Below are 21716 nucleotides of genomic sequence, written 5' to 3' on the forward strand. Positions count from 1 at the left end.
GACGGTTTTTTCAGGGTCCGGAAGGACCCCTTCTTGGTTCACGAGGTGACCCAAAAACTTCAACTCCTCGGAACCTAAGTGACACTTCTCGGCTTTTAGAGTGAGTCCAGAGGATTTTATGGCCTGCAGCACAGCCTCGAGGCGACGAAGGTGCTCGTCAAAAGTTGGGGCGAATACGATCACATCGTCCAGGTATACGAGGCAAGTGTGCCATTTCAGGTCCACGAGTACTGTGTCCATAAGCCTCTGAAAGGTCGCTGGGGCAGAGCAAAGACCAAATGGCATGACCTGGAACTCGTACAACCCGTCTGGAGTGATGAATGCCGTCTTCTCGCGGTCCCTCTCGTCTACCTCTATTTGCCAGTACCCAGACTTCAAATCCATGGAGGAGAAATACTTGGCGTTGCATAAACGATCCAAAGCGTCGTCGATTCTGGGCAAAGGGTAAACGTCCTTTTTAGTAATGTTATTCAGTCGCCGGTAATCAACGCAGAACCGCAATGTTCCGTCCTTTTTCTTTACGAGCACGACAGGTGCGGCCCAGGGGCTCCGAGACGGTCGAATGACGTCGTTATCAAGCACTTCCTTTACTTGCGTGCTGATGGCGGCGCGTTCTCTAGAGGAAACACGGTAGGGTGACTGTCGCAGTGGTGGCGTCGTGTCGTCCGTAATAATCCGATGTGTAGCAAGGTGTGTCCTGCCGACTCGCGGAGACGACGCAAATGTGTGTCTGTAGCGATTGAGCAGGTCGCGCAGCATGCCTTGTTAATGTTGCGGCAATGTCTGATTAATGTCGTACTTGACGTCGACTATGTCCTCTGGATCCGGTCGTGAAACACGAGTCAGGCTTTGTGCGCACTTGGTATCAGTGACGGCATCTATGTAAGCGACAGTCGTCCCCTTCTTCAGGTGCTGGTGCTCATTACTGAAATTAGTCAGGAGTACATCAACTTTGCCGTCTTCCAGAAACACGACCGCCCGAGGTACTGCAATACCGCGGTCGAGAAGCAAAAGTTGTTTACTCTCGACTATACCTTCAGTGTCTCGAATGGTATGCGAGCCGACAGTCACCAGTATACTGGAGCGGGGAGGCACGGTCACTTGCTCGTCAAGAATATGGAGCGCCGACGGGAGGGCATCTGTGGTGTCAATGGCATTCTCTGTCGAAAACTGGACGGACTGGGACTGCAGGTCGATGATGGCTCCGTTGTCCGTTAGGAAGTCCATACCCAGGAGAACATCACGAGAGCAATCAGCGAGGACAACAAACATTGCAGGGAACGTTTGCCCTTGCACCGTGACCCTAGCCGTGCACATTCCTATCGGCGTAATCAAATGTCCCCCAGCGGTACGTAACTGCGGGCCGTCCCAAGCTGTCATAACCTTTTTGAGCACAGCGGCGAATTGTCTACTGAGCACAGAATAATCGGCACCAGTGTCAACTAAAGCAGTTACGGCTGTGCCGTCTACTGAAACGTCTAAATCGGCCGGTGGTGGCGTCTTGCGGTACTGTCGAGGAGTCCGATCGCGGCTTTGGTGCGTCGAAGGGATGCGGCGTCGAAGAGAAGCGTCGTGGTTACGAAGAAGTGCGGCGGGTTGTCGGCTTGTCTTAACATGCTGTCGTTCGTGGGTCGTCGAGGACGGTGTGTTGCACGGCATTGGCGATGTGTCTGGCGGCGTTGGAGTGTCTTGTTCTTGTCGTCGAGCAGCCGCACCTCCAGAGGCTGCCGCGTCTAGTTTCCCCTACGGGGACTTCTAGACTGGCCCTGGTCGCTGGGTCCCGGAGAACTGTAGCGGCGCGGAGATGGTGATCGCGAGATGCGACGCTGGTCGGAGTCCGCATGGGAGATGTAATCTGCGATCTCCCTTGGTCGCTCTCCAGGCAGCGGACGGGGAGCACCGAAGGGGTACCCTCGAAGACCCATCTCCTTATATGGACAGCGGCGCCAGATGTGCCCAGGTGCCCCGCAATGGGAGCACAACGGTCGATGGTCCGGGGTTCTCCAGACGTCAGTTCTGCGACGCCTAGGTCGCTGGACAATGTTCGACTGGGAAGGTGGAAGCCGAGGAGCGGCTGGCGTAGGTGCTTCATATCGTTGGGTCGAGGCCGGAAGGAAACGGCTTGCGGCGGCAGCATAACTCAATGTTTGTGGCGGCGGTGGAGTGGCTGCCGGAAGCTGCGACGTACCTAATGCTTGTTCGACCTCCTCGCGAATTACATCTGTAAACGACGCAATCTGCGGCTGAGCAGGGGTGTGCTGCAAAGCCTTCGCCACCTCTTCCCTTACAATGGCTCGAATGATCTCACGCAGCGATTCTCCTGAGATCATGGAGGTTCCCTCAGTACGGGTACAGAGCATCGATACGTTAGTGCGCTCGTACTGTCGTGCCCGCATGTCGAGTGATTTCTCAATGGACATTGCTTCCTTGACGAAGTCGTTTACTGTTGCGGGTGGACTCCGAACCAGGCCTGCGAAAAGCTGCTCCTTTACACCCTTCATCAGCAATCGCACCTTCTTTTCCTCCGGCATGCTTGGGTCTGTGCGACGGAAGAGGCGTGTCATCTCTTCCACGTACACCATTACACTTTCGTTCGGAAGTTGGATGCGATTCTGCAGAAGAAGGTCGCCCTTCTCCTTGCGAAACGCACTGGTGAACGCCTGGAGAAATTCTGCTTTGAATGTCTCACATGTTTGCAGGCAAGATTCATGGTTTACGTACCATGTCCTTGCAGAGTCTTCCAGAGAAAAATAGACATGGCGCATCTTTGAGTCCCCGTCCCAAGAATTGAATGTGGCCACCCGGTCGAACTGGTCCAGCCAGTCCTCGGCGTCCTCATGAGGTAGGCCGTGGAAACGCGGCGGATCCCGTTGGTGGTGGAGAAGGACGGGCGCAGTTGATGTTGGAGGATTCATTGCAGCAGCGCCGGTACTCCTTGTTGACTTGTGGTCTGGGAGCAGCCCGAACTCGGGAGATAGGCCTTGTAGTCGGCGGCTGCCCTGGTGAACGGGCGTGTCTACCGGGGGTGGTCGACCTCTGCTGGAATCGCGGCTTGATGGGGGCGTCCGGTACATGAAAGATTAACCCAGCACCTCCACCAGATGTCACGTCGGTGTAAGACGCACTAACGCTCAAGGCGGTTTAGAAGGCTCCCAAGAACGTCCGGTGCCGAGTCCGATGGTGGCGAACTTCGTCCTTTTCGCTTAATGTCCTCACGTCGTCGTCTTCAGTAGCGCTAGCGTCATTATTGCCTGTCAAGCATGTTCTTGACGTCATTTGCCCTGTTCTTACCTACATATATAACCTAATTTTATCCACTGGCGTTTTCCCTAAATAAATGCAGATTGCCCGAGTGGTACCAGTATTTAAGCATGGAGATAAAAAATTACTCAATAACTATCGACCGATTTCCATACTACCTGTGCTTTCTAAAGGTATTGAGAAAATAATCCACACCAGAATTACCTCATACTTTGATGACAATCGCTTATTACTTGACTTCCAGCATGGCTTTAGGAAGCACAGGTCTACTGAAACGAAATTCAACAGGATAGTTAAGCGGGCGAGTTGGTGATACATTATGCAAAAAAAACAGCGCGAACAAACGGGGACAAGACGAAGAAAACACAGGAACAAGCGCTGACTCTCAACTAAAGTTTAATCACAGGAAACACGCTTATAAAAGGAAACAGAAAACAACAAAAAAAACACCAAAAACAGAACGCATGTGTTACTATGTGATGTCCAGATATGCAACCTCACAGTCACGCAGGAGCAGGGATGGTTTGCTAACACACAATCTTGGTTTCTTGGCCATGTTGTAGGCCTCGATAATTTCCCTGGTCAACTGGTCGGGGTGTTTGTACAAAATGTCAGTAAAATGTAAGGACGGAAAACATGATTGACACTCTCGGCAATGATCAACTAGATTAGTGGAGCGATTAGATTCTAATGAATTGAGATGTTCTCCGAGTCGTGTGTTGATACAACGTCCCGTTTGCCCAATGTATATCTGACCACAGGATAGGGGGATTTTATAAACTACCCCTTTGGAGCACGGCACAAAACTTTTAGCGTGCTTAACACCACAGGACACTACATATGTCTTGGGGTTGCGGGACTTATTTTCTACTGCTGAACAAATTTTACTGAGCTTATTCGGGGCCGAAAAAACTACATCAACTTTATACCTATGGGCCGCATTTTTAAGACCATGAGAAAGGCGATGCACATAGGGAAGGACTGCGAACTTTTTCCGTTTCTGTTCTTGCTGTGAAGACGGCAGCAATGTCGGCGCTTTAAGCTTTTTAATTATTTTATTGCAACCCAAAGTGATAAGCTCAGCTGGATATCCTGCTTCCTTAAGTCTCTTTGCCTGATTATCAAAGCTTTCTTGCATAGCATGGTGACAAGATTTTGACAACGCAGATGACAAGGATGAAACAACAATCCCACATTTCACTACCTTAGAATGATGTGACTTATAGTTCAGCAGCGGTTTGTTGGCCCGTGGCGCGTAATTCCAACACATGTGTCCCTTCCCTTCAGTCAAACATAAATCTAAAAATTGTATCTTGTTATCGACCGGTACCTCAGTGGTGAACTGTAAACCCCATGCATTAGCTTTGAATACTTCTAACACTGTAGACATGTGCTTAGCATAGTCCGTTTTTTCAATGAGAATCAAAAAATCATCGACGTATCTGAAAATTCGGTACGGCATCCCACACAAATCTTTCTGGATAGCTCTATCTACGAATGACAGAAAAATGTCACTAAGCGCAGGCGCTACTCTAGACCCAATACAAACACCCGCTTTCTGGGTATAGAGTGTGCCTTCCCATTCAACAAAGGTAGATTTAACATAAAAAGACAACAGCTCAAGGAACCCAGACACAGAAATACCACAAACACTTATGAATTGTTCTTCATCATTGTCCGAAGTGATGCAATCAAAAACAGCAGTCATCATTTCCTTGTGCGGCAGAGAGTAGTATAAATCTACCACATCAATGCTGAAAGCCGAGCAAGCACCTGGGTTTTGCGCCTGTAAAAACTTGACGACACACTCAGAGTTTGTTACCTTAAAAGGATCATTAATAGATAAAGCTGACAAATGTTTCTGTAAATATCCAGAAATTTAGTGTTGCCAGGTGCTCTTTTCCGTCACAATGGCCCTAAATGGTAATCCCGTTTTATGTGTCTTAGCAGAAAAGAAAATCTTTAAACAGCTGCTTTTTGCCTTAACTACACTGCCTTTAAGTCGCTCCAGATTCAATTGTTCAAGCAGTTGCACCGCTCTGCTTGCGTGTTTCCTGTGATTAAACTTTAGTTGAGAGTCAGCGCTTGTTCCTGTGTTTTCTTCGTCTTGTCCCCGTTTGTTCGCGCTGTTTTTTTTTTGCATACTACTGAAACGGCTCTTCTAACTCAGAAAGAAATTATAATAAAATCTTTCACAGAAAATAAACTCGCCATTGGTATTTATATCGATTTTTCTAAGGCATTTGACCTCATTATTCATAATATTCTTCTTTTTAAATTAAATAGGTATGGTGTACGTGGCGTAGCGCTAAATTTATTAGAATCCTACTTATCATACAGAGCTCAGTACGTAGATGTAAACAGAGCAACTTCTTCTACCCTCTCTATAACATGCGGAATGCCCCAAGGCAGCATACTTGGGCCATTACTGTTTTTAATTTACATAAATGATATTTTCCACTGCACAAGTAGCGCTCATATAGTATCATATGCTGATGACACATCTTTTTTTGTCACAGGTACTTCCGAAACAGACATTGAAAAACAAACAAACAGTGCACTTACTCAACTCGGCTTATGGGCAGAAGCAAATTATCTGCGAATAAATCCGATAAAGACAAAAATTATGTTATTCGATCCGTCCTAAGGGAAAGAAAATATCACATCCTATCAAAGCCGTATTCGATAATCAGCCTATTGAACGCCCTCAACCAGCGGAACCCTCCCACTGCTCCGCTTGCCTCGCATTGGGCAGGCGTAAGTGCCGCACTAATGGCGATAATGGTCGGATGGTTGCACATTTGTCGCCGGCGGGCATTTGGGAATGCGCAGACCGCTGTGTCATGATGCCGCGGTGGCGGCGCTACAATTATGCCGTTTCATCTGAGACACCTGTAGGCGCCTTTCAAGCGCAAATAGCCCGCGTGCTTCGAACTTTACACTCTTCTGCTGGGACTCATTTGCGTCTCACTTTAGACCAAACGTGCTCAAAACACTCAGAACACCGCCGCAGTTTCGGGTTCGTTTAATATAGTTACAACTGATTTTCACCTTGTTCCTACGAGTCACCGATGCAGCGGCAATGCATACGCCCTGTGTGTCTGTCCTGCAGCACAAAGCTCCTGCGCTCGAACCTGGTCTAGTTGCTCAGCTTAAAATGAGCGAAAACCGCCGATTTTTGCCCTTCTTGCGGCGCAATCCATCGTGGCCAGGATGGTGACTGCTCCCAATGGTGCTGTATGCTGCTGCGGGGTTGTTACGCGTATATTGTAAAACAGACCGACATCTAAATGTAACCGGCAGCAGTGAGGTAATAAAGGTCGCACAAAGGAGTTAGGATCGCTGATTTGTGTCTTTCGTGGCTAATTATCTGATTATCGGGCGTATACGAGTGCGTATACGCCGAATTTCGCACGCGTATCACGCAGCAGTGACGAACTGCTGCCGCAGCATGCACGTGAAGAAATGAGACCGCGGATGCTTGTAGTCTCCCTAAAATCCGAAGGTACACGCAACGTGATTACCCGCGCTTTGCTCCGCACATGACAGCGCGATAGGCAGCGCGCTGCATTGGTGGCGATGAGCTAAGGCGATAAGAGCAGGTGCAGTACACAGTCAGTGTGCTTCACGAAACACACACAGGATGCATGCATTCGTCCGGCGTCGGCGCCTCGCAGGGGCGAGGGGAATCATCAGTGATAACTGGAGTAAATTAACATGAAGCTGCGGTAGTACGTGAAGTGTTTCGAGTGCATATGAGTCCCAGAGGAAACAAAAGTTCGAAGCACGCGGGTTATTGGCGGCGTAAACGCGCTTCCAGCTGTCTCGGACAAAGCGGCATAATGATACAGCCGTCCCCGCGGGCTCTGCCTCGTCAAGGAAGCGGTAAATGAGCAGTGAAAAATATAATTGGACCACCGGCGTTCTGCGACTGCCATTAGGAGAGAAATGAAATGAACTGTACTGGGATGCAGTCCATTCAGGGGTGAATATTGTCACGTATTGGAGACTGCAGTCCGAAGAGCATGAAGACGCGAAAAATAGCATGCAAACAAAACTCCTTATTGGTTTGATTTACGGGGTTTAACGTCCCAAAACGACTCAGGCTATGAAAGACGCCGCACTCAACGGATTCGGAAATGTCGGTCACCTGGGATTCTTTAACGTGCACTGACATCCCACAGTACACCGACCACTAGAATACCAAAAAAAAAAACTCTATTTCGGGTCACATGCGCCCGCAAAGCACTGAATGAGTCAGCGGCGGCTTAGCAACGAGCGTACTCGGTGGTCGTCAAACCGAATGCCCGCCGCTCTCATCCGTGCTGAATTTAAACGTGATGGCGAACTTCCGATATAAAGCATGCAAAGTTATTAGAACGCTCTGAAACAACCTAGAAGCAGTTTCGTCCGGATGCAATCAACCGATATAAATCTGGTCGCTTCTTGCATCACAAACAAGCACCGACCCGATGCTTCAAAACATAAGGCGACTAGAAACAAATAAAACGGATTGGCCAGAAATAAACACAGCGTCCTCTAGCGAGCACAATCGGTCTTTAGACGGACGTCATGGACAACTCCTCGCCACACGCGGCGTCGAAGGGATGCAGTCATTTCTTCAGGGACGGCTTCATAGTTCAGTTCACCTAGCTGACCAAGCATCTTGTACGAGCCGAAATAGGAACGCATGAGCTTTTCACTCAATCCGTGGCGGCGAATGGGCGTCTAAACCCAGACTCGGTGTCTTGTGTTGTATTTCGCGTTGCGTCTTCGTAGGTTGTAGCGTCTGGCGTTGGTCGGCTGCTGCTCTTTGATCTGTAATCGGGCAAATCTTCGAGCTTCTTCTGCGCGTTGAAGGTAGATGGTGACATCGGCGTTATCTTCTTCGATAACGTTGGGCAGCATGGCGTCTTGCGTGGTCGTGGCCTCTCTGCCATGGACGAGCCTAAAAGGCGTCATCTGAGTGGTCTCCAGCACTGCAATGTTGTTGGGGAAAAATATCCGTCTCAGGTGTTGTGTTCGGCATCGACATACATGGCGAGCACATTGACGATCGATTTGTTGAGGCGCTCGGTCAGTCCGTTGGTCTGCGGGTGGTATGCAGTTGTTCTCCGGTGGCTGGTTTGGCTGTAACGCAGGATGGCTTGCGTCAGTTCCGCCGCGAATGCTGTTCCTCTGTCCGTGATGAGTACATCGGGGGCGCCGTGTCGCCGATGAATGCACTCCACAAAAAATCTGGCGACTTCTGCTGCTGTTTCGTTCGGTAGGGCTTCTGCCTCGGCGTAGCGGGTCAGGTAGTCATTGGCTATAATTATCCACTTAATTCCAGAGTTGAGTTCGGGAAAGGCCAAAGCAAGTCCATGCAGATATGCTGAAAAGGCCTTGAGGGGGGTTCAATGGTGTTCAAAAATCCTGCTGTTCGTGTTGGGTCTTTTGTCGTTCACAACCTCGGCAGGTTCATTTTATACAACGAACGAAGACAATCTTCGCTTGAACGAGGAGGGGGTGGGGATGAAGCAACATTGCCTTCCGAGAACTGCATGAGGCGTTTTAGGTCGGGGTCTGAGCGTTGCTGCTGTGCATAAGAGCTGGAGCTTATGGATCCCAGGATGGAGACCCCAACGTTGTCCAGCGGCGGTGCATCTACAGGGGCTCGTGACATGCAGTCGGAGTCAGAGCGCTTGCGTCCGGATTTTTAAACGGCGGTGACGCAAACCTCCTGGAGGCGTAGGCTCCACCGAGTGAGTCGACCGGAGGAATCCTTGAATCTGGCAAGCCAGTACAGTTCGTGGTGATTGCTGACCGCCTTGAACGGCCGTCCGAACAGGTAGGGGCGAAATTTTGACGTAGCCCAGATGATGGCAAGGCAGTCCTTCTCAGTTGTCGAATAGATAGCCTCGCCCTTGGGCAGGGAACGGCTAGCGTATGCGATTACCTTCTCCAGTCCGTCAGTTTTTATCAATGAGTATAGCGACTGTACCACGCTGCTGGCGTAGGTATGAATTTCAGTCTCGGCGTTTTCTTCAAAGTGCGCAAGGATCGGTGGGGACTGTCAACGACGCTGGAGTTCCTTGAAAGCTTCTACTTGCGGCGCTTCCCATTTGAATGGCACGTTTGCCTTTGCCAGGTGGATCAGGGGCTTGACGATGCAAAGTCTTGACAAATCTTGTCTGTAATACACGCACAGTCCGAGGAATCTGTGCACAGCTTTCTTATCGGCCGGTGGTGGAAATAGTGTGATAGCAGCTGCTTTCTTTGGGCCCGGGTATACCCCCTCCTTGGTAACGATGTGGCCTAGAAACAGCAGCTCTTCACAGGCAAAGTGGCACTTCTCTGCTTTCAAGGTTAGCCCGGACGATTTGATTGCGTCTAGTACTGTTCGAAGCCTTTTCAGGTGCTCCTCAAAGTTCGAGGCGAAAACAACGACGTCATCTAAATATACCAGACAAATCTGCCACTTCAGGCCTGCCAGCACTGTAACCATTAATCGCTGAAATGTCGCTGGTGCGGAACAGAGACCAAAAGGCATCACCTTGAACTCGAAGAGGTCATATGGAGTGATGAATGCGGTCTTCTCGCGACCTCTCTCGTCGATCTCTATTTGCCAGTAGCCGCTCTTGAGGTCCATCGATGAGAAATACTTAGTGTTGCAGAGCCGATCCAGTGTATCGTCGATGCGGGGGAGGGGGTAGACGTCCTTCTTTGTGATGTTGTTCAAGCGGCGGTAATCAACGCAGAATCGAGGTGCACCGTCTTTCTTTCTCACTAGAACAACAGGTGCCGCCCAGGGACTCTTTGAAGGCTGAATAACCTCGTCGCGCAGCATTCATTTCTTCCACTTGGTACCGGATGGCTTGTCGTTCTCGCGGCGACACTCGGTAGGGGCTCTGGCGGAGAGGTCAGGCGTGCTGGTCGGTTATAATGCGATGTTTGGCAATCGGCGTTTGTCGGACCATAGGCGATGACGAGAAGCACTCGCTGTAGCTTCGAAGGACATTGCGAATCTGGTCTTTCTGTTCCGGGGAAGGGCTGGGTTTATGTCGAAAGTGGGCGGGTTCTCTTGATCAGGCGAATCTTCTACGGATGGGTCGGAGAGCGTGAAAAAGTCTCGTACGTCGGATATTTTGTCGAGGAAAGCGATCCTCGTTCCTTTGTTAACGTGCCGGTATTCTTCGCTGAACTTAGTGAGCAGTAATTCGGCTCGGCCTTCGCAGAAATGTGCGGTGCCTCTTGGGATGTCGATTCATCGGTCGAGAAACAATTACATGTTCCCCTGAAATGATGGTTTCAGTGTTATTCGTTTCCGTGGCGCCTATGGTGACTGGCGCTTGAGCGGGGTGGGATACTCACTTGTTCCTCCAGGACACTGAGCGCAAGGCGACGTTCCGGAGCTCTCATCGAAGACATGGCCTCGTTCGTCTCAAGCGTGATCAGCTTGGATCGCAGGTCGATGATCGTCTGAGGCTCATTAAGGAAATTCATGCCCAAGATCAATTAGCGAGAACAATGCTGTAGCAGAACGAAGGTCGCCGGATAGGTATGTCCGTTCACAGTCACTCGCGCTATGCATCGTCCTGATGGCATAATAAAGTGGCCCCTGCAGTGCGAATTTGTGGGCCGTCCCAAGGTTGTTACATTCCTCAGTTGCGCAGGGAATGTTCCATTCATTACCAAATAATCGGCTCTTGTGTTGACTAGAGCGTTAACTTTCCGGCCGTCGATAACCACTTCTTAGTCGGATATCCTGGCTCTGGCGTTGCACTTCGTCCTCGGCGTCAGATCACGTACTCGTCGGGTATGTTAATCGGGGGTGGGGCGTGTGTTTGAAGCTCTCCTGGATGGCGGCCTCGTTTTGAAGGCGTTTCGCAGTGGCCGAGGCTGTCATTGTATACAGCGTCTTCATACGGCGTGGTCGCTGGAGGATCTTCGTCATTTCCTCGGCAAGCAACCTGACCTGCACAGGTTGTTTTCTTTAGTTTCCCCTACAGGGGCTAGGGGACCTTCCTCGGGCAGCCGCGGTGTAGCTGTGGCCGGTGATGCAAAACGAGTAGTGGACGGCGACGGGGAGTGGCACAGGCGGCTTGAGGACATGTACTCCCCTTTGCGCAGGTAGCCGTCCATTTGCCGTGGACGCTGGCCGGGGGGCGGTCGTGGGGCGTCGATAGCGAAACCCCTCAGGCCGACGCGTATGTGTGGTCAGTGGCGAAGTATGTGCCTGACGTGGCCACAATGACAATTCAGTGGGCAGTAGTCGGAAGTCCTCCACTCGTCGCATTTTCTACAGCTGTTGCATCTCTTGTAAGTTCGGCGTGCGGGAGCTAGGCGCCGTCGTTCTTGTAGAGCTGGTGCCCTTTTACCCTTGGATTGCTCATCTAAGAAAAGGTTAAAAAACATAAAAGAAAGAGAGGGGGTGTCCGGACCAGCAACTCTTTGCCTGACTTAATGCCAGTTCAAGATAAATGAAAAAGAGGTAAATGCTCGAACGAAAAAAAATAACAGAGAATTTCAGAGCGGAAAAAAAGAACTCAAAAGAAGAGGAAAGAAAAGGCGCATCTCAGTCGGTCACAGTCACAGGCAGACAAAGCACCGCATGCAGTCCGCGAAAGAAATTTTCAAAAAAAAAAACAAGAAAACCAAACTCAGTGTACAGTCATGGTCTCAGTAACAGTCAAGAAAAAGCACAGAGTACCGGCCACAACCAAATTCAGAGAAGTAAGAACACACTCAAAACGAAACAAGACAAAGCCAACGCTACAACACAGTCAAGGACACAGACAGAGTCACGCAGTCAAAGCACTATATACAGGCCACTACTAAAGTGTCCATGCCCAACAAAGGAGCAGGGAGCCCTGCTCTTTGCAAAGCGTGGGAAAGAGAAAGGAAAGATAGAGCTGGTGCCCGTACAAGTTGGCATGGGGGTCTCGTCGGGGCGTAGGACAGCCTAGTGCGGCGGCGTAGGTCATGGCTTCAGCTTCCGTTGGTGTCGTTGGTGACGAGGAGCCGAGTGCATGCTGTACTTCTTCACTGATGATGTCCGTGAGCGACGCTACCTGAGTCTGCTGTGTTGGCGATGGCATTAGCCGGGGAAGGTCCTCGCGAATAATTTCGCGTATCAGACCTCGCAGGTTGTTTCCACTTGCAGGGGTGTCTTCTAGTGGGCCTGCCGTCCCCACTCGAAGTGGTCGGTTGCAGTGAGGGGTCCGGGCGTCAGGAGTCTTTTCGATAGTAGAAGCGTCACCTACGAACTAGGCGATGGTTTTTGGAGGATCCCGGATCAGGCCGGCGAACAATTTCTCCTTTAAGTCACGCGTCACAAAGGTGAGCTTCTTTTCTTCAGTCATGTCAGGGTTAGAGCGCCTGAAAAGGCGTTTCATTTCTTCCACTTACTAAATCTTGGTGCCGTTTGGGTGTTGCATTCGTGACTGCAGCAGGACCTCCGCTCTTTCTTTCCTTACGAGGCTAGTGAACGTACCCAGTAGCTGTTTTGTGAAGGCCGCCCAGGTCGTGAGGCAAGATTTGTGGTCTTCACACCACGTTCTGGCAGGGCCGTCCAATGCAAATTAAACGTTTCGAAGCTTGGCGCTGTCGTCCCAGGCGTTCAGCGCTATCACACGGTCGTACACGTCCAGCCAGTCTTCTACATCTTCATGTGCTTCTTTATGGAAAGTCGGTGGCTCACGGGGCTGGCGAAGCACGACAGACGTTGTCTGTACATCGGGTTCCATCGTGGAAGGCATAGAAGGGTAGCAGCTAGGTCAGCGCCTTCGCCAGATGTCAAGTAGCGGTGACTGCAGTCCGGAGAGCAAGAAGACGGCGAACATGACTTCTAAAAAAAAAACTCTTTATTTGGGCTGACTTTCGCCTGCAAAAAAACTGAATGAGTAGGCGGCGGCGTAGCAACAAGCCTGCTTGGTGGTCGTCGAACCGAATCCCGCCGCTCTCGGCAATGTTGAGTTTAAAGGTGATAGCGAACTTTCGATATAATGCGTGCAAAGTTATCAGAACAATCTGAAACAACATAGAAGCGGCTCCGCCTTCTCCGCCTCCGACGCGGCTCAAGGTCGGTGCGACCACGGCCGAGGTGCAACCACGGTGAAAGTGCGACTACGGCGTAAGTGCGACCATGCTGAAGAGGCGAAGCGGCTGGCGTAGTGTAGCTCTCGCTACAATATGCACTACAAAGATTCGCGGCAATATATTAAACCTCCACCTGGCAATCTATGACCAAGAGATCTGTCTGCGGAAGTAACGCACCAGTGCTTGAAGAAAACTGACCTCTGATTTCTTGTCATGCTGCCGTGTACAAAAGGGGGACCTTGGCGCGCTCTTTTTCACTGATCCCAAAGGCTGTGTTCATGCTCTCAACGAGGGGTAAACCTTTTTTTTTTTTCGAATAGAAAACATGTTCAAACAAACGCAACAAGAAATATTTCTCGCGTAATAAAACAGCGCAATGACACAGGACAAGAAGGTAGAGAAGACACACACGACGCTGAAAAGAGGCCCAGGAGCTAGAAATGAACTGTAGTAAAATGCAGTTTGGGCGAGTTGGCTATGCATCGTGTAATACAGCTCATTTCTAGTTCCTGGGCTTCTTTTCAGCGCCGTGTGTGCCTTCTCTCCGTTTTTGTCCTGTGTCCTTGCGCTGTTTCATTATGCGATGCATAACCAACTCGCCCAAACTTCCATTTTACTACAAACATTTCTCGTGTTTTCAGTATATGGCAGTGACGAACCTTGACCTCAACCATCGTTCCGGGCACGCCGATGTCAGTGCCGGTCTGCGACTTGGCGCCTCTCGGCGGAGCTGTAACGACGCCAAAAGACTCAGTCATGGCGTATATGTTCAGCAGGTTCTCGAGTCCGATGAAGGCCTTGCGAGCTGCCTCGGCCACGGACGCGGGGAGCACGCTTCCGCCCATGCCAATGCCCCGTAGGCTGGGTAGACCTCGGCCTGTGCGCCGCATCTCACGCACAAAAGCTTGTAGATGAGACGGGAAAAATATGGTTGCCGTCACCTGCGCGAAACATAGATACACAGGACAAGAAACTGGTGAAGTTTCAGTAGCAAAGCGGGGGTGCTGCGCTTTTTTTTTTCAGCACGGTATTTAATCCAGTGAAAGATTGTTTTATGCACAAGAAGAAAGCAGCATCAAGGCAAGTGAGCGTCATTGCTTTCGAACAAGTGTACAGGGTGTTTCACCTAAGATTTTACACAATTTTCAAGTATACGCTATTTCAGTTACAAGAGTCTTTTTTCGGCATTGCGTTTTCAGCGGTGTAGTACATCATAATACAGCGTAGACGTGCTAACTAGCAGGCTGGTTAACTAATATCGAAAAGCTAACTTTTCAATTATTACTGTCAGGCTCTTTAATTTTCGAGAAATGTGTAGCCGACTATAATTAATATTCATATCAGTGTTTAGAATCTTTGGTACAGATTTGTTGTGGTCCAGATTGGTTTGGTTGAAGGCGTTTAACGCCGCAAAGCGGCTCAGGCTTTGAGGGACGCCGTAATGGAGGGCTCCGGAAATTTCTACCAACCGGGGCTCCTTAACGTGCACTGACATCGCACAGCACACGGGCCTCTAGATTTTCGCTTCGCCTTCAGCGAAATTCGACCGCCGCGGCCGGTACTGAAACCGAGTCTTTAGGGTCAGCAGCCCACCATCATAACCACTGAGCCATCGCGGCGACTGGTTGTAGTATAGAATCCTTGTGCTTAGTCGATGGCGAGCGGAATATAGCAGCCATCTCTTTCTGTGAAATCGAATTCGAGAAGCGCGCTGATAACCGCGCGAAAATAGTCGTCTTGTGCACCTCTTTGGACAGAGATGTCGAGGTCGCAGCGACAGGCGTACCACATCGCTCTCAAGATGAACTGCCGCTTCAGTGAGCAAGACGTGTTAGAAGCCAGCACACATACTCTGCCGCCTTTTATTAAAGATGCAGATCCCTTTGTGCGACACTTGTTGACTGCTACAGGCAAGTCGCTTTGCGTTTTTCACAGAAATAACTAGTCATAATAAATTTTCACTTTCGCCTTTTCTCTACCGCTCGATTGATGATGCGCTGCATTTTTGTGCAGCCGGCTACGGATTCATTATTACAGCAGCATGAAGTGATGGCACAAGAAATGGCGAACTCATTGCGCTTGCTATAAATCTGCTGTATTTCAATCTACGTATTGATACCATTAACTCCGGAAAGTCCTTTTGACGCCTACTGTTTGGCCGAGCCGAGTCCGCATTAAACAAGATGGTATTTTGTGTAACAAGCACCCGTCGTAAAGTTATTTTTTAGAGAAACTACTGCTGTTCGTGACAGAAGAAAATGAGGTGAACTACTGTTCATCAAGGGTAAAGTGTGCAGAAGTCGTTTCACGCTCGTACTGATTTCCATGAACCAATCTGCCTCCGCAGATCGGTTCGCCGTCGGTGTCCAATGGCTGTCACTGGCGACTTATGTTAGCCTTGTGAGCTCGAGAAAGGCAGGCAGTGTCGGATCATGCTGTGCAGCCAGTTTGCAACTTTATTTCAGGTCCCAAACAGGAACGGATTTAAACGAAGTAAGCGAGAGTGCTCAGGGGGTTGGAGATTGATAACATAAGTGAAAGGTAAATCCTAAATCTTGAATATATCCCTAAATGGTTCACTGTCCACATCTGGCCCTCTGCTCATCTCATCGCCTACTTGTCCTCCATTACGTTGTCCCAGTTCTGATTGCACCTTCGCTTTGTCGTACGGCCATGCTGAGCAAGGGGCTGTTGACATCGTGGCTTCCTAATCGAGGGCAAACAACTATCACAGGAACGTAAAAACAACTGTAGATACTACCGACGGCTCCCAGACGAGTTGTCACTGAAAGCGCGCCTACAAAACAAATCCAAATTCATAATGTGATCATGTGACATTAAATAAGTTATTAAAACGAGCATAGCTTAACACGCTTATGCCAAATTAGGAGGTCGTGGATTGGGATCCCACCGGCGGCATCTGGTTGTTTTTTTTCTTTTGCTTTTATCAATCTCCCACTGATAATAATAAGATTAAAAGAAGACATCCCCTTTGCTCTCCAGTTTCGGTGACCGTTGATTTTCGTCATTTATCTCATAACGAGCACCTCTTTTCATTCTGTAGTCTTTCGATTGCAACCAAGTTGACTAGCGAAGAGGAGTGAAATGTCTTCAACAAACGGCCATGTTGCGGTCACTTGTTTTTCCAGTTCGCAGTAAGTCATTGAATAACGTCCTCCGGAGTGCAACCTCTGGCTCCCTGGTTAATTACCAGAGAGAAGGCACACAAAATAAGACGCAGCAGAACTCTTAGGACAGTCGCATTTTTGTTTTTTTCTCTTCGCCCGACGGCATCAGGAGGAGTCGAAATCAGAGGAGCCATTTAACAGCGCACGATTAGCATAAAACTTAAACGCGTTACTATGTAGACCTGAATTGGCGGTTTCTCGTAAGGCCGCTAGGTGGCGAGTCATGATCTCCGCTTGCGAATAGCTAACCTGCTTCGCATCGAAGCCGCAGTGGAGGGTTGTTTGGAGCCAGCCACTTCCTATAAAAAGGCATCTAACCCTGTTGCCGCCCCAATCAAAATCCTCTAATCGCTCATAAAAATTAACGCACAGGTGGTTTCCGCAGCACTCTCGAAACGGCCTCTGAAGAAATACAAGCTATGCTTGCATAATAAAGAGCTCACCCTTAATGTTAGAGAAGGCAATGGCTCCACCTGCACCAGTCTCTCATCAACAGGAACGCGGAACAGCTGCCAGCCAGTGGTGGTAAGCCTAGAGCCTTATCAAGTTCTGTTCAATAGTAACTAGGTCATTGTCTTTATTATGTCAGGGATAGTGCAAACGCACTATTTTTATTGCTCAATTTCGTGCACAACGCAGTGGCTTGGAAGAGAACTAGCAGTACTTGTTCTGAATTCCTGGCGACGACTCGTTCACTCGTGAGTTCACTTGTGAGTAACACAAAACAGTTTACAGGACACGTCCAAATCGAAGTCGATGCTTCAAAAACTGATTGGCGCCCTGCGGCTGATCATTACAGCTACGTACAGGGTCATTGCCAAGTCTCCAGTGCTAATTCTCTTCCGCCACATTCGAACAGCGGAGGTCGGCACAGCGACTGCTACGCAGCGTGGCCTGTCATCATTAACTTTCGTGTGCGATTTCTTCCGATTCCTGTTTTCTTATTTTCTTTTCATCTAATGTGTAATGGCAGACAGAGACCCTCTCCGGCCCACCTCTGTACTCTTCCACAAAACCGAGATTTCTCTCTCTGTTCGTACACTCTACATACCTCACCACCAAGCGAATGTCACCATCCGTTTCATATTTCAACACATTTTGAAAAGTGTAATAAAAAACGATAGCGTTATTCGTGGCTGCATTTGCAGCAAAAAGATGAGCGCGTCAGCTTGGACGATTTAGCTAAACAAACTGCGCATCCGGAAAGTTACATTTTCCGGTTGGTTACCTTGTACTTGTCAATAGCATCCATCACGGTCAGGGGTCCCATCTTGGCCGGCATCACTGCGCACGTGGCGCCCTCCAGCACAGCTATAACGGTGTACAGCATCCCGGACAGGTGCGTGATTGGGCTACGCCCCAAGAACACGTCGTTTTCGCCCCAGGGGACATGTAACCTGCAAAGATGAACAGCATGACAGTGTGTAAACCCAGCATGACAGTGTGTAAACGTGCAGCAAAGTCGGCGTATCAAATACAAAGGCAGACCGTGTCGGCCACACTTGGCCCTCGCACAATTTCTATGCTAAAGCCAGAGATTGTGAGACGTAAGAAAGTACTGAAGAGCGCTTTGATTCCACGTATTTCTCATTTACTGCGCCCATTTCCACCCCTCTTATGCGGTGTCCTAAAATGAGTTCATTTGAAAAATGCTTCCACTACGCTTTTCGAGGTTGTTGAAGGGTAAGTAAGCCACTATACTGTGACGCATCAGCAAGATGCAAAGGCATTAGAGAGGCACTATTAAGAGGAACACTTCTTTAATTACAAAAAGGGTTTAGTTCAGTCATCTGAACTAAACTAAATGATCAGTGGTTCCGAATCTGATTTATCCTCCGTAACTTCTGTGGTTCCTCATGGGTCAGTTTTAGGACCACTACTCTTTCTAATCTATATAAATGACATAAGTACTAACGTCAGCTCTTCATATAAAGAAATACGTCTACACAGGCCGATGCTGCTAAGCTGCAAACAGATATTAATCGTATCATGTCAGGGTGCTGCAAATGTAACATGAGACTTGATTTTTTAGAATGCATTTATATCCGTGTAGAGAAAAAACCTCGACTGCAAACTGAACAAATACAAGAACTGCACAGGACGAGGAGTAAGCCCTGTGCAGTTCTCGTTTCGTCCTGTTTGAAGTCGCGGTTTTTTCCCTAAAATTATGTCTGACCAACTGGCCCAAAAATTGCATTTGTTAATTATAACCCGTCCAGCGGAAAGAACACGAACGTGGAGCCAATGTGTTACTTCGATAATGAAAATATAATTCTGGCTGATAGCGTTAAGTACCTTGGCATAATATTTAATTCAAACCTCACATGGAATAAACACGTAGATTATGTAACTATGAAATCTGCCCGTGCATTTGATTTCATCATGCCACAATTTCAGGGCTGCCCTTCGTGATGCTAAGAAAACTTAAAATTTACCAATGTCCGCTCTATCCTATAATATTCCGCCGTAGTCTAAGACCGTTTCATTTCATTTTCTTTATTCCAGTTTTTCGCGCAATACAAAAAACTGGGGACGGCGAGAAAAAAGCAATGTTCTACCACTGCTTGAAAAGCCTCGCCGCCCCTGAATGTTGGCAGCAACACATGATGCACGAGAAAAATGCATAGACATTGAGTGACGTATGAGCATTCAGGAGTAGGAAATTGAAAGAACATTCGGTAGAAAATAACGGCATGACAGCAACATAAAGACAACCGTGTCATATACTGATAAATGCAGTTGCTACTGTAAAAATAGAAACATTAGAGAGTACATTCTTATACTATCACAAACAGCATTCCCAGCTCGGTGCTTTCGAGTAAAAATAATGTTTTTAGCCAACAGTGCAGTTAGATATACAGGTTGCGAATTTTAGACAAAGATGTGTTTAGAAACCGAGGCAAGCCCCGCCGCGGTGTCTCAGTGGGTACGGCGCTCGGCTGCTGGCCCGAAAGACGCGGGTTCGATCCCGGCCGCGGCGGCCGCATTTCGATAGCGGCGATATTCTAGAGGCCCGTGTGCTGTGCGATGTCAGGGCACGTTAAAGAACCCCGAGTGGCCGAAATTTCTGGAGCCCTTCACTACGGCGTCCCTCATAGCGTGAGTCGCTTTGGGACGTTAAACACGAAAAAACCAATAAACGAAACCAAACAGAGGCAAGATAGACCCGAGCATCATGAAACCACAGTTTGTTCTGATTTGTGATACAAGCCACAGCTTCTAATATCATAAGAGGATTGCCGAGGTGTAAGTGGCACAAGATTAGAAAAGTAGATGTCATCTTTGGATATTGTTCGCTTATAAAAGCATGCAAACACCTCTAATCAAATAGGTATCGCACGGACACAATCCTGTTCTCGCGGAAAATTGGTGTGATGGGTGAATCATAAGGTAAATTGGCAACCGCACGCAGCATTCTTTTTTGGGGAATAGAAAGTTTCTTAATATTCGTAACAGTCGTATTTCCCCACACAAGAAAACAGTAACTTAAGGACGAATAAAAAAAACGCGTAATACATATTCATCCTGGCCGCAAGGGTAAAACATCTCTAAGGCTTAAGACAATTCCAATAGATCGAGAAGGGTAAGAGAGATATCTTCTACATGTGCATCCCATGTCATTGTCGATGTAAACAGAATGCACAGAGATTTGGGTCTATGTACGTATGTGACAGTATCATGACCTAAAAAAATTGGGGGCGGATTTAGCACGTGCTTTTCCTTGAGGTAGAGAAGTGACGCAGCAGTTTTTTTTTTCTTATTTATTTTCAGACCATTGTTGAGCGACCATGTTCCTAAGGCCGATAGAACTTTGTTGGCAGTGTCAGTAAGTGAGTGGATATTATCGGAACTAAAGAAAAGGCTTGTGTCGCCCGCGTTTGTGATGTAAGTCGCTTTGCCGTACAATTTAGGAATATCGTTTGCATATATGTTGAAGAGCAAGGGACCCAGAATACTACCCTGAGGTACGCCCTTTGTTATGGCTGATATGTCGGAGCAGTAGCAGTCAATTTGAAGTCTAGGGTTCGACGGAATCCTGTCTGGCGAGGAAAATTCATACTGACGAAGAAAACATACACTCGCCAAGGTTCAAAGAAAAATAAGAATGAATTGACGTTTCGGCGCCCGTACGGGTGCCTTGATCACAAAGAAGCGAAGGACGGGCAGGTGAGCTATATATGGGCGGTTTTTTGAAGGGTGCGCAGGTATATCTTTGGGAGATTGCCACGGGTCCGGTTAATCGTGTTTGGCGTGGATTGAATGCACAATGATTCTATGAGAAGGCGTTTTGGTAATGATTTTTCCTTTGCAATTACACGTGCTGAGTCCCAGTCGATGGTATGGCCAGTTTCTTGATGATGTTGCGCCAAAGCGTTTGAGTTAGATTTTCCTTTGGCGACGTCATTTTCGTGCTGTTTGAGCCTTGTCTTGAATTTGCCTGTTTCTCCGATATAGGAAGCGTCACAATCACGACAGGGGATCTTGTAGATCACACCTGGAAAGATATCGATGTCAAGAAGGTCCTTGACTCGCAAGAGTCGTTGCCGAAGTTTGCACGACGGAACGTGGGCCGCATGAATGTTGTAATCAAAAAAGATGCGAGCAAGGTTCTCACTCACACCGTGGGCATACGGAATCGGCACCCGCTTCTTTGCGCATGCGTCAGTTCGCATAGTCGGAGCAGAGGCGCGTCGTTCCTGGGATCGTAGTATTTGGGCTGGGTAACCGTTCCGTATCAGGTCTTGCCTGACCTGTTTCACTTCTGCTGCTCTGCGCTTAATACTTGAGCATATCCTAAATGCGCGGTTGAACAGAGACGCAGCGACTGAGCGCTTGTGCCCGATGGGATGAGATGACTGAAATTTTAGGTACCTTCCGGTGTGAGTGGGCTTACGATAGACGGTGGTTTGCAGAGAATTTTTCTTTGAACCTTGGCGAGTGTATGTTTTCTTCGTCAGTATAGCAGTCAATTTGTACGTACTGAGATCTCGAGCCTAGATATGATAGGGTAAGGTTCAGCGGTGGACCGGCAATGCCATAATGTTCCAGTTTTGCGAAAAGGACACGGTAGATAATGTTATGGAAAGCTTTGGTGAAGTCGACAGAAATTCCAAGCGCAAGTAACTTTTTTTTTCAATACAGTTAAGCACGTATTCCTTGTGCGCAAATAGGGCGTGTTCTGTCAAT

The 21716-nt window shown here is 48.6% G+C and overlaps 1 protein-coding gene across 2 annotated transcripts in view; it reads right to left on the reverse strand.

Annotated features, from left to right (window-relative positions):
- Nucleotides 1–21716, reverse strand: part of LOC149367827 (uncharacterized) — a 145273-nt gene that overhangs the window by 38642 nt on the left and 84915 nt on the right. For both annotated transcript variants that reach the window (XM_089557618.1, XM_089557614.1), the window contains exons 6-7: nt 17758–17926; nt 14001–14282 (exon numbers count right to left, since the gene is read on the reverse strand). In XM_089557618.1, the coding sequence (XP_089413744.1) occupies nt 14001–14282; nt 17758–17926 (451 nt within the window). The remainder of the gene's footprint in view (nt 1–14000; nt 14283–17757; nt 17927–21716) is intronic.

Source organism: Amblyomma mixtum, chromosome 1, assembly GCF_055824585.1.
Source record: "Amblyomma mixtum isolate Tamu chromosome 1, ASM5582458v1, whole genome shotgun sequence".
Classification (NCBI taxonomy): domain Eukaryota; kingdom Metazoa; phylum Arthropoda; class Arachnida; order Ixodida; family Ixodidae; genus Amblyomma; species Amblyomma mixtum.